General features: G+C 35.2%; 1 protein-coding gene across 1 annotated transcript; it reads left to right on the forward strand.

Annotated features, from left to right (window-relative positions):
* Positions 1–635: 635 nt before the first annotated feature.
* LOC107669420 (dual specificity protein phosphatase 10) lies at positions 636–12,760 on the forward strand. The gene is made up of 3 exons (XM_016461628.1): positions 636–744; positions 2,353–3,178; positions 12,372–12,760. Exons 2-3 carry the CDS (start codon positions 2,419–2,421, stop codon positions 12,758–12,760), a joined length of 1,149 nt encoding a protein of 382 aa, XP_016317114.1. The 5' UTR covers positions 636–744; positions 2,353–2,418.
* The last annotated feature ends 226 nt before the right edge of the window (positions 12,761–12,986 follow it).

Genomic DNA, 12,986 nt, shown 5'->3' on the forward strand with positions numbered 1-12,986 from the left:
GCTATTTTTGCCTTTAAGGTGTTGACATAAGGAAGGACCCTACAACATTCATGATTTATTTTACATTTTTTATTTTTTTTATTTTAATGTTTTATTTTATTTTTAAACACTGTTTCATTATTCCACTGCATTTACACTTGTGTCTGGTCTCTTTAAACCAACGTCCGATTGCGTAATTTACACAATATATTATTTTGTGTTACTATTTTATTTTTAATAAATATTTTCAGTTTTGCCTGTAAGGTGTTGTGACCCTACAACATTGACACTTTTTATTTTATTTTGCTTTTTTTTTTTTTTATAATGTGTACTTGATTGTATCATATTTTTAAACACAATATTTATTATTTTGATGATTTTTTATTTTCATTATTTATTAAGTAAACACGGTATCACACGGCATTTCAGTGCATTCACACTCGCGTCCCGTCTCTTAATCCGCTTTCACCGAACTCTCTCCTGATTGGCTCTCAATGACATCACCCAGCGCTTCCGCACGCCTCCCGTTTCTGGGCCGCTGTTGCAATTCATTACCGCGTGACTAAGCAGTGCGGCGCTCCATTGGTTCAGGCTCACGTCAGTCTGAAGTGATACTAGTGCAGACCCGCTACAAACTCCAACTACATCAGTGAAGAGAGAGCAAAGCAGGACGGGAGGAAAATGTTGCGGGTCTCCAGCGCCGGGACCGGCTGAGCGGCTCAGACTGATCGATAACTGGGACTGCGCGATAAACGCGACTCCAATGTAAGTCTGAAGAACATATTTAACTATTTAGAGTTGGTTAGTAATTGCACGGGATTGCTGAGCATTAGAGATCATAATATATCTATAGGATGTGTTTCATTGCAGGAAATGACACATTTGTCCTGAAATCACACTTAATTTCCATGCATTGCTGTCATCAGTCATGTGTGAGGCTGAAGTTGTGATCTGGACAGATTGTGTGCTGTGCAAAGCACATCATCTGTAAATCGCATGCATTGCCACCGCATGAAATAATGATGATGTCTAGCCTCAGATGCAGAACCTTTCCATATTTCATTTCCAGCACGTCCACATGCCGTGTTTGGGAATGGGCTGTGTGCTCTTTTGAATTTAATGGGGTCAGCAATTCACTCTCGTGCATCGAGAGTCTCATGCCATGAGAGGAATCTATCAGATTTCCATGCAAATTCAAATACACGCCATTCTGAAAGTTCTGCAGGTCTCCTGCCACTTGCACCTTTGCTGATTGAATATTTTGGCTGATTTGACTGTATAGTTCTCTCAGCTGAAAGCCATTCTGCAGGTTCAGTCCGGGCCTGTGTGAGAACAGACTGTCCGCTTGACAATGCTACAGCCTCAAAAATAAAGGTTCTTTATTGGTTCCATGAAGAATCTTTAACATTCGTGGAATCTTTCCATTCCACAAAAGGTTCTTCACAGTGGAAACGGGTTCTTTAGGTCAGTGTTTCGATGTTTGCCCCATCTATTTCAGATCTTAGCATCTCTACAATTGTGCTGATGAGTTGTTTCAGGTGTTTTTTTTATTATTTTGAATTTGATTTCAGTGCATTCACACTTTGCATCGTGGCTCTTTAAACCAGTTTCACCAAACTGTCTTCTGATTGCCTAATTTATACAGTATATTTTCTTTCTGCTTGTATTTTATTTTTAATGACTATTTTAATGTTTGCCTTTTAAGTTGTTGACATAATAAAGGACACTACAATATGTTTTTTTTTTTTTTCATTTTTATTTGATCATTTAATTTTATTTTTAAAGTAAATTGTTTATAAAATAAATAAGATGTTGACATAAGGAAGGACCCTACAACATGTTTTATTTATTTATCATCTTTATTTTATTTTTAAACATAGTATCATTATTTCAGTGCATTCACACTTGTGCCTGGTCTCTTTAAAACTTCATAAAAGTTTAATTGACTTCTGATTACCTAATTTATACAGTATATTTTCTTTCTGTTTGAATTTTATTCTTAAAATTTTATGAAGGACCACACGTAACTTTACAGCATTGATATATTTTATTTTTATTTCTTTTTTTATTATTTTTATTTATTTTTATTTGATCAGTTTTCATTTATTTTTAGTTTTATTTGTATTTTATGTTATTAAAATTTTTGCCTTTTAAGGTATTGGCATAATACGACATTAATGTTTCATCTTAATTGAATTGTTTGTTTGTTTATTTATTTATTTAAGCACATTAGGATCATTTTGTGTAGTGTCGGTGTGCCTCCAGATTTGTTATTTTTTTTCCCCCTTGAAATGATCTGCACACGGTTCTTTTTAGAACTGGCACCTGAAAGGTTCATTTCAAATTCATCTGTGATTCTCGTGTGTTTCTCAGTGAGCAGCTTGCGACCGAGCGGACATCTGAGTTCTCCGTGGTGTGCCAGCCCTCTGTGGTCTCTCCATGCCTCCTTCTCCTCTAGACGACAGAATTGTGGTGGCGCTGCCAAGGCCTATACGACCTCAGGAACTCCGACTCCGCCTGGACACCAGCTACCTGGAAGCTACCGTGGGCACCGTCGGTCAGTCGACGGTCATCAGCAGCACCACTGTGGTGAAGATCCAGGCGACCAAGCTTTCGTATATGCCCTCGTCCAGCGGCTCCACGCGCTCGCTGACGTGTGGATGCAGCAGTGCCAGCTGTTGCACGGTGACCACCTACGAGAAGGACGGCCAGGTCAGCGCCAGCAGCCCCAACTTGAACTCCGGAGTGGGCTATGGCGTCCCGACGGTGGGCCAAGGCGAGGCCTACAGCGCGCCCAGTCTCACCTCCAGCCTGACCAGGGGCGGCATGCGGGTTATCCACCCCAACGAGCTGGCCAAAAAGCTGACGCATTGCCCCCTGGGCCACCCGGTCGGGCCGGTGCCCGTCATCATCGACTGTCGGCCCTTCATGGAGTTTAACAAGAGCCACATCCGGGGCGCTGTGCACATCAACTGCTCGGACAAGATCAGTCGGCGACGGCTCCAGCAGGGCAAGATCACCGTCCTGGACCTCATCTCCTGCCGGCAGAGCAAGGACTCCTTCAAGGGGATTTTTTCCAAAGAGCTGGTGGTGTACGACGAAAGCACGGTGGACCCGGGCCGCTTGACGCCGTCTCAGCCTCTGCAAGTGGTTCTGGAGTCGCTGCGGAGGGAAGGAAAGGACCCCATCGTTCTGAAAGGTACGCCTGCTTTTGAGAGTGAATGTTTGGAGATGAATGGGTTTCCAGTCTAAATAGAATGTTGAGCACACTAATTAAAATAAGGGTTCCAGAAGTTTTTTTTTTTCTTAGTTCAAAGAACAATTTAAGAAATCTAAAGATTCTTTTGTGGAATGGAATGTTAAAGCCAAGGTTCTTCAAGGAGTCAATCGATTGCTTTGTCTCCAACATTTAGAGTTTATTTTGTGGTCTTTCAATGATCAGCTCCTAAAATAACCATTTTTTTCATAGTGTGAAGAACATTTTAATAATTTAGAGAACTTTTTCTTTTCTTTTTTTTTTTTACTATAAAGAGCTCTTTGTGGAATGGAAAAGTTCCATGGACGTTAAAGGTTCTTGATGGAATAAATCCAATGCTTTTTCCTCTCAAATGCTTTTCCTAGGGCCGGATTCACAGAAATCTTGTTAAGAAAAACATTTTGTGAGATAAATTCAGAAAAGAATGTTCAGTACACTCTTAAAAATAAAGGTTTCGAAAGGGTTTTTTTCCTGAAAAGAACCATTTTTCTTCACTATAAAGAGCTTTTTGTGGAATGGAAAAGTTCCATGGATGTTAAAGGTACTTCATGGAACCAGTCAAATGCTATTTTTATCCAACATTCAGAGTCCTGGGGTCAGATTCACAAAAATCTTCTTAAAAAGATAAGTTATGAAATTTTGTAAGATAAATTCTAAAAAATAATGTTCAGAACACTCTTTTTCACTATAAAGAGCTTTTTGTGGAATGGAAAAGTTCCATGGATGTTGAAGTTTCTTCATGGAATGAGAAATAAGGAAGAAGTTAAAATGCCCGTTATGCTATTTGAAAGGTTCATAGTTTGGTTTTGGGAGTCCACAACAGCAGGTTTACAAGCATGCAAGGTCAAAAACACTTTCATTTTCTTATAATATGCATTTAATTTGACCTTATTTCTCAACGACTCTCAAACGATTCATTCGAAGACTCATCTTTCCAATCCCCTCCTTTGCGTGAGGCTACTCTGCTCTAATTGGTCCGAAGACCCAGTCTGTTGTGATTGGTCTACTGCGTACAGCGCATGTAACGCCCATCACCAATACTGGAATACGGCTTATCAATAATACATCCTATTATAATAATAATAGTGCTCCACTCTGTTCTAAACGTAAAGAATCAGAGGGGAAAAGTTGTTTTATACTTATTTCAGTGAACCGGACCCACAGCTTGCTAGTAAAGACCCAAACAATAATGGTACTGCATATGCGTTAGCCGAACCCAGACATGGAGTCCTGATAAAGCACTGCAGTTCATGGGCGTCAGAACCATTGTATGTGGGTGAGACAAGACCCATCCACTTTTTAAGACCAACGATATTGGACCCGCTCACTTTTACCGTCTCAGCGCATATGTCTGTTCACTTTTCAGAGCGCCGTCAGTCAAATCCATTCCACTTGAGGAATGCCCTAATAAATTAAACTCCATTCCGCGTTTTAGCTACAGCCTTGCCTTCCTCAAATCCATTCCAGTACATTTTTTTCTGGACCCACCCACCCACTTTTTATTTTTTTTTGCTTCCGCCGCCCATGCTGCAATTTGTAAAACAACGTATTGCTCCATCCGTTATCATGACTCCAAGTAATAAGAACAACAGACATTCTATAATAATCGACACATTTCTAGACAATTGCGGCCCACAGCTGATTTGCAGGACATTATGTTGACATTACGTCGAGCTACAGCGTTTGAGGGAGGTTCAAGTTTTCTCGGGTTGTCCGGCACGCAGAACGTAGGCAAGCATTATGCAAATGTATTAACTTGTGACATATGAATTTCGCGGGAATGGGGTTTGAATTTAAAACGACTCGTTTCAGTGGTTCAGAGTCGACTGTTTCTTTTGAGAGACAACAACTTTATTTATGACGCACTTTCAGCTTCACAACTTTGCAGACACTCACATACAGCTGCATTACACACTGCATGAAAGGTAAGTTTCAGAAATCCATAAGAGTGGCACTTTAAGAAATTTTGTGAGATAAATTCTAAAAAGAATGTTCAGTACACTCTTAAAAATAAAGGTGCTTCACGATGCCATAGAAGAACCTTTTTGTCTAAATGGTTCCATAAAGAACCTTTAACATCTGAAGAACCTTTCTGTTTCACAAAAGGTTCTTTGTGGCGAAAGAAGGTTCTTCAGATTATAAAAAGGTAAGAAAGAGATGGTTCTTTAAAGAACCTTTGACTGAATGGTTCTTTGTGGAACCAAAAATGGTTCTTCTATGGCATCGCTTGAAGAACCTTTTGAAGAACCTTTATTTTTAAGAGTGCACACTCTTAAAAATAAAGGCTCCAAAAGGTTTTTTTTTTTCTTAAAAGATCCCTTTTTCTTAGTCCATTTTCAAATGTTTCTTAGAAAATTTTAGTTATCTAAAGAATAACTAACTAACTAATAACTATTCTATTGTTAACATCCCAAGGATGTTAAAGTTTCTTCGATGCCCATATGCACTTTTTGAAAAACTCTTCAGATGTTTCGTATAATATTAAATATACGTTAAATATTTTACATAATAAGTGCATTTTTTGGGCTTTAAAATACAAAAAAAACAAATTAAGATTTAAGACACATTGGAGGCTATCCTAACTTTATTTTCCATGTTTTTAAAGAAAAGTTTGTCTTTAGAGCTGGTTAGGTTTTGTCTTTAGAAGAATCTTGAGAAAAAAAGACTCTTAAGAACATTTTGTATTCTCAAAAACATCTTAACTTATGAAAATAAGAAGAAAGAGTGTTTGTTAATGTATCGTTAAGATAAATTGTAAGAAGTTTGTAAGAATGTTAAATACATTCTGAAAAATAATGGTTCCAAAAGGGAGAACATTTTTAAATCTAAAGAACCTTTTTCCACTATAAAGAACTTATTGCGGAATGGAAAGATTCCATGGATGTTAAAGGTCCTTCATGGAGCCATCGATACCAATAAAGAACCTTTATTTTTAAGAGTGCAGTTCTTGACAAATTCTTAAGATGTTCTCACATATTTTACATAATAAGTACATCTTATTTAGATGTAAAACAGTCTTAACTTTACTCTTAAATTAGAAAAGAAGAAGAAAATAGCAGTTTTCATTCTTATCTCTTGTTTTGTGAATCCTGTCTTTTTAATTTCACCAACAGTCATTTGAGTCTTGCAGAAATAGAACTAGCTGAATTATTCATTTCTAGAAATGACTCATTATTGAGTGCCTACTTTTTTGTTTCGTAGGCATATGAACTTGAACTGAACTACTTCTCAAACATCAGTCTGTACTTTCAAAGATGAAGCCACCCTCTCAGACGTGTGTCTGCTTGGAGTTTTTTGGACCGTTGCTTTTGAGTAATCGGATGGGATTTTCACTTTCTGAAACGTTTAGTGTAATCCTGGGTTTTCTTGATGTGTGTTTGACACCGTTTCATCACAACGTCTTTTAGTCATGATTGTACTCAAAAGTTTTGGGCCAGTCTTTTTTTTCTTTTTCTTTTTTTTTTTAAGAAATTAATACTTTTACTCCGCAAGGATGCAACAAAGTGACAGTAAAGACTTTTTTGACATTTAAAATGTAATTTTTTTTTTTTTAAATGTTACAAAAGATTTATATTTCAAATAAATGCTGTTCTTTTGAACTTTCTGTTCATCAAAGAATCCTGAAAAATAAAATATATCACGGTTTCCACAAAAAATATCGGGTAGCACAACTGTTTTCAACATTTATAATAATCAGAAATGTTTCTCGAGCAGCAAATCAGCATATTAGAATGATTTCTGAAGATCATGTGACACTGAAGACTGGAGTAATGATGCTGAAAATTCAGATTTGCTTCATAAAAATAAATAACATTTTACGTTATATTACAATAGAAAACAGATATTTTGAATTGAAATATTTTTTCACAATTTTTCTGTTTTTACTGTTTTTAAATAAAGCCTTGGTGAGCAGAAGAGACTTAATTGTGTAATATGTAATGAACTGATTCAGCAAATGGTCAAATTATTGCATTAAGGCTTGAACAGTAGAACTGGGACTGAAATGTGCGTCAACAAACTAGCCGGACACAGTACAGTAGTTGTGTTACGTCTCCAGTTGATCACACTTCAGGTTGTTGAAAGGCTTTAGGTTGTTGACTATTTGCGTCCAGGATGTCCTGCGCATGCAGGCATGTCCAGCTCCGCTCAGCTGACCTCTCGCTGCGTCGGCCATGTGCCACCGTGTGCCTGCAGCAGCTGACGGTGAAGAGGGAGCTCTATTCTAGCAGCGCGCGAGTCTGTTGCCATCTTTTGCCTTGTTTGGCTGTTGTGGAGAGTTGAGGGACGAGGACAGAGCGCGTCTGTCAGCTGACGTCCACTTCATGAATCTGCTCCAAAACCTAGGCATCAAAAGTGCGTTCTTTTCCGACATGATGCCCTTTAAATTATCTTGTTTTGGCCAAATTGTACATACTGTATGTGTTGTATATAGGATAATCCCACAGTTAGGCTGCTGCTTTAGAAGTGTAGACAGTAAGGCAGCGCACTAGGTTTTGGAACGGAGCCGATATGCCAGCGCATGCACACATTAGGACTCTGTTCCAAAACCTAGTGAGCTGTCTTGCTGTCTAGTTCTAACGCAGCAGCCTGAAATGGAATCTCATAAGTGGTTTGGAATGCTCTTCATAGGCTACAACATGAAAGTGTGTGTTATGCATATAGCACTCCTCACACAATGTGCAGAAACTCAACTCACTATTGATTTCTATAGAATTTGGTGTTAGCACCTTTGATGTTTCATTCAAAAAAAAGTCACAAAAATCTAATCTAACAATTGAAATCACGTAATGAAATAAATGTTTTTTCAATTATATTACAATTTACTTTGATGAATGATTAATTGAATAATATATATTGTTGTATTTTATATTATATAGTAATAATATTATTATATTATAATTAATAATTTTTTTATATCATATAAAATTATACTAATTATTATTAATAATGCTGTAATTAAATATGGACATTACATAAATTATAAAATGGTAATTATACAATTATAAAAATATAATTATATGGTTACACTTTATTTTAAGGTGTCCTTGTTACAGTGTAATTATACATTAAAGTACTGAGTAATATTAATTAACTACATGTACTTACTATATGGTTAGGGTTAGGATTAGGGTTTGGCTTGGGGTTACTTGCATGTAATTATGCATAATTATTTGTTATTATAATAGAAAGTGCGTGTAACGTGTGTAGCAAGGACACCTTAAAATAAAGTGTTACCAATTATACTAATTATAATTTATAATACCTAATTTAATAATATAGGTAATGTTGCATTTGACATTATAAAGTAATATTATATTATAATTAATAATGTTATAAGTAATTATGGAGATTATATAGATTATAAAATGTAAATGGAGATTATATTATAAAATTATGAGATAATTATAGTAATTATAATTTATAATACCTAATGCAATATTATATAATGTTGCAATTAATTATTTAGAATGTATGTGTGTGTGTGTGTGTGTGTGTATATATATAATGGAAGTGAAGATTATAAAACTATTCTATTATAATTTATGATACCTAATATAATAATGTTATATAATTTGGGTAAAATGAATCGACATTTCTCTTGAATGAATTGCTTCACTGAGCTTGGTGCATTGCATTCTGGGATTGCTTTCTCCGGGAAGGGCATACGCGATGCTAATCAGGCTTCTCTTTCATTCTCATGCGCTGTGTGCATGTTAGTGAGAGTATCACGGCTCTTGCAAAATCCTTGCAGATAAAAGCTGTTCAGAGTGCAGACCCGCTGTGCTTCTGAATCTCCTGAGAGTCAATATTGTTCTACATCTCATGGGCTCTGCAGAAAAGGCCACGTGTTTATTAATTCCTCCATCAATCAGGAGGATCTCGGAAGTTTGCGTATGAGGTCTTGATCTTTAAAAACAAAGAAAAGACCTCAGTGTAATGCGACTTTGCTGTTTCTAGTCATCATTGTTAATACACCAGTTTGTGAGCGGCAGACTTTCAGAACATCTGAGCAACCAAATGGCGCTTGTGTAACACAGTACTGTATCCATGCAGACATTTGGCACTGTTGATTTTTAGTGGTTCGTGCAAAACTATTAACACTATAACTGTTAGTTCACCTAAAAATGAAAATTTGCTGAAAAGGTGCTCACCCTCAGGCCGTCCGAGATGTAGATGAGTTTGTTTCTTCATCAGATTTGGAGAAATGTAGCATTGCATGACTTGTTCACTGCAAGTGAATGGGTGCCGTCAGAATGAGAGTCTGATAAAAACATCACAATAATCCACAAGTAATCCACAGCACTCCAGTCCATCAGTTAACATCTGGAGAAGACAAAAGCTGAAACAAATCCATCATTAAGATGTTTTTAACTAAAATATGAGTCCATAATCCATGCACTCTAAAAAATGCTGGGTTAAATACAACCCAGTGCTGGGTAAAATAGGGACAAACCCAGCAATTGGGTTGTTTTGACCCAGCGGTTGGGTTACTACCCAGAAGGTTGGGTTAAACATTTAACCCAACCGCTGGGTCAAAACAGCCGAATTGCTGGGTTTGTCCCTATTTTACCCAGCACTGGGTTGTATTTAACCCAGCATTTTTTAGAGTGTAATAACGCTTCCTCCAGTGAAAAAGTTCATCTCCTGTTTTCTCTCACATCAAATTCCACAGACATATTTGTTTAGAGCTGTTTTGGCTTGTAAACATGTGCTTGATCTGTGCAGATTTCTCTCCTGATTCAGAACACTTTTCCACTGGAGGAAGCATTATTATGGATTATGGACTCATATTTTAGTTAAAAACGTCTTAATGCTGGATTTGTTTCAGCTTTTGTCTTCTCCAGATGTTAACTGATGGACTGGAGTGCTGTGGATTACTGTGATGTTTATCAGACTCTCATTCTGACGGCACCCATTCACTTCAGAGCATCCACTGCTGCAATGCTACATTTCTGTTTTGAAAGATTTCAGCAATAGCGTTTCAGAGAAATTTGAGTTCTTTTCAATTTGAGACTTTTAGAAACCGTGTCATGGGTTTCTATAAATGAACGGGCGTTGAAGGTGCTTTCCTGTGTGCGATTCACGAGCGATTGTGTCACGCCGCAAGAACCCCCTTCACTCAATACAGTGAGATGATGTCAGTGTTTCTTCAGCAGTTGTGAATGAGAGGCAGGTTAACAGGTGCTACAGGTTTCACATGTGACTAACTGAAATTTAACAGACTATATCTTCACACCCTGTATTCTTCTGATGTAGGTTACGGGGGAAGCGCAGATGTCCAGTATGACAAGTTCAACATTTATTATAAGGGTGTTTGCTTGTTTGCTGATGCTTGTTCTTTATCATTAGTGTTACAGCTGTTGTTTGCTCGAGGCCTCGGGTGTTTGTAGAGGTTTAACAGACAATTCTCTACACGCTATGAAAGCTCAAAGCATGATTGGGAAAATGGAGATTATATTATATTAAAAAAAATAAGATATAATTATACTAATTGTCATTTATAATACCTAATATAATAATATGTAATATTGTATTTTATATTATAGAGTAATATTATGTTTTTTTTTGTTTGTTTTTTTTTATATTAATGTTTTAATTAATCTGCTAAATGCTTAAATGTAAATCATGGCTATTATACTATAAGACATTCTTAAACTGATTATAATTTATATTGCCTAATATTATATATAATGTTGTTTTTATATTATATAGTAATATCATAATAATTTTTTTTATTAATTATGGATATTATATTATAAAATGGAAATTTAGATTATATTGTAAGAGAAAATTATACAAATTATAATTTTTAATACCTAATATAATAATATATTTTAATTAATATTTTTTATTAATTATGGATATTATATTATAAAATGGAAATTTAGATTATATTGTAAGAGAAAATTATACAAATTATAATTTTTAATACCTAATATAATAATATATTTTAATTAATATTTTTTATTAATTATGGATATTATATTATAAAATGGAAATTTAGATTATATTGTAAGAGAAAATTATACAAATTATAATTTTTAATACCTAATATAATAATATATTTTAATTAATATTTTTTATTAATTATGGATATTATATTATAAAATGGAAATTTAGATTATATTGTAAGAGAAAATTATACAAATTATCATTTTTAATACCTAATATAATATATTTTCATTCATATGTTTAATTAATTATGGAGATTATATTATAAAATGGAAATTTAGATTATATTGTTAGACATAATTATACCTAATATAATAATATAGCATACAATGTAATATGATATAATATTTAATAATGTTTAAATTAATTATTGCTTTATATAAAAGTATCTGTTAAATGCTTAAATGTATGTGTGAGTTATGGAGATTGTATTATATTATAAAATAGGAATAGAGATTAAATTATCAAACATACTTATACTAATTATAATTCATAACACCTAATATAATATAATATAATATAATATAATATAATATAATATATAATTGTGTATTTTATATTATATAGTAGTAATATAAATAATATTTTTATTAATTATGGAATTTATTATATTTTAAAATGGAAATGGAGATGAGATTATAATATAAAACATAATTATATAAATTATATTTTATAATGCCTAATATAATAATAATGTTGTATTATATATTGTATAGTAATCATATATTATAATTAATAATGTTATAATTAATTATATTAATTAAAAATATTTTATTATAGAAATTTATACAATATGTATTATATGTCTGCAATTTCTATGTCATATTTATGTGGTGAATTTTGACCTAATAAAGTAAGCGCTGACTGATCTCAGGAGATACTATTAATCATTCGGCATTCATATAAGACAGATCTGTAACACAATCTGGAATTTATTCAACCTGAAATGCAAATTACATGCAAATCTTTCAGTGTGTCTGTCACCTGACCACAAAAACAGGATAGGTCTCTTATGATTAGACGAATCAGCACACAACTACTGTGCATGAAAAATAAATTATGGATAGAAAACATTAAAACATTGCACGGGGGCAGTCGTGGCCTAATGGTAAGAGAGTCAGACTTGTAACCTAAAGGTTTGTTTTTTATTTATTGCTTTTAATTAATGTTTCTGCATTTGTAGGAGGCCTCACCGGTTTCCGACAGAGCCACGGTGATCTGTGCGAGCACTCTCTTCACCTGGAGGAAGGACAGGACGGCAGGACCACGGTGGGCCTGTCGGGGGCGCTACCTCATTCCCTGCCCTCCACACCGGACATCGAGAACGCAGAGCTGACGGCCATCCTCCCCTTCCTGTTCCTGGGCAACGAACGGGACGCTCAGGACCTGCAGCTCATGCAGCGCATGGACATCGGCTTCATCCTGAACGTCACCACGCACCTGCCGCTCTACCACTACGAGCTCGGCCTGTTCAAGTACAAGCGCTTACCCGCCAGCGACAGCAACAAGCAGAACCTGCGGCAGTACTTCGAGGAGGCCTTCGAGTTCACAGGTACCACAGCAGATGATTGATGCGATCAAAGGATGATGGGGGACTCTCCTGAAACCTGTCAAGAATGTGGTCGGGTCATATTTCAACCCCAAAATAAAAATTTTGCTGAAAAAAAATTAAGCCTATTTTTAGGGCTAAAATATCTTTATCTATTCATTACATATATATATTATATATAATTTATATAATAACATAATTATAATAAAATATAATGACAGTTTGTGTAATTAGACATAAATTATGAGT

Source organism: Sinocyclocheilus anshuiensis, unplaced genomic scaffold (genome assembly GCF_001515605.1).
Source record: "Sinocyclocheilus anshuiensis isolate Anshui unplaced genomic scaffold, SAMN03320099.WGS_v1.1 scaffold96, whole genome shotgun sequence".
NCBI lineage: Eukaryota > Metazoa > Chordata > Actinopteri > Cypriniformes > Cyprinidae > Sinocyclocheilus > Sinocyclocheilus anshuiensis.

Excerpts from the sequence above, each read along its gene's own strand:
- LOC107669420 (XM_016461628.1), top strand. The coding sequence starts at position 2,419 with ATGCCTCCTTCTCCTCTAGACGACAGAATTGTGGTGGCGCTGCCAAGG. Across the intron at positions 3,179-12,371 it reads GGACCCCATCGTTCTGAAAG|GAGGCCTCACCGGTTTCCGA; the intron begins GTACGCCTGCTT and ends CTGCATTTGTAG.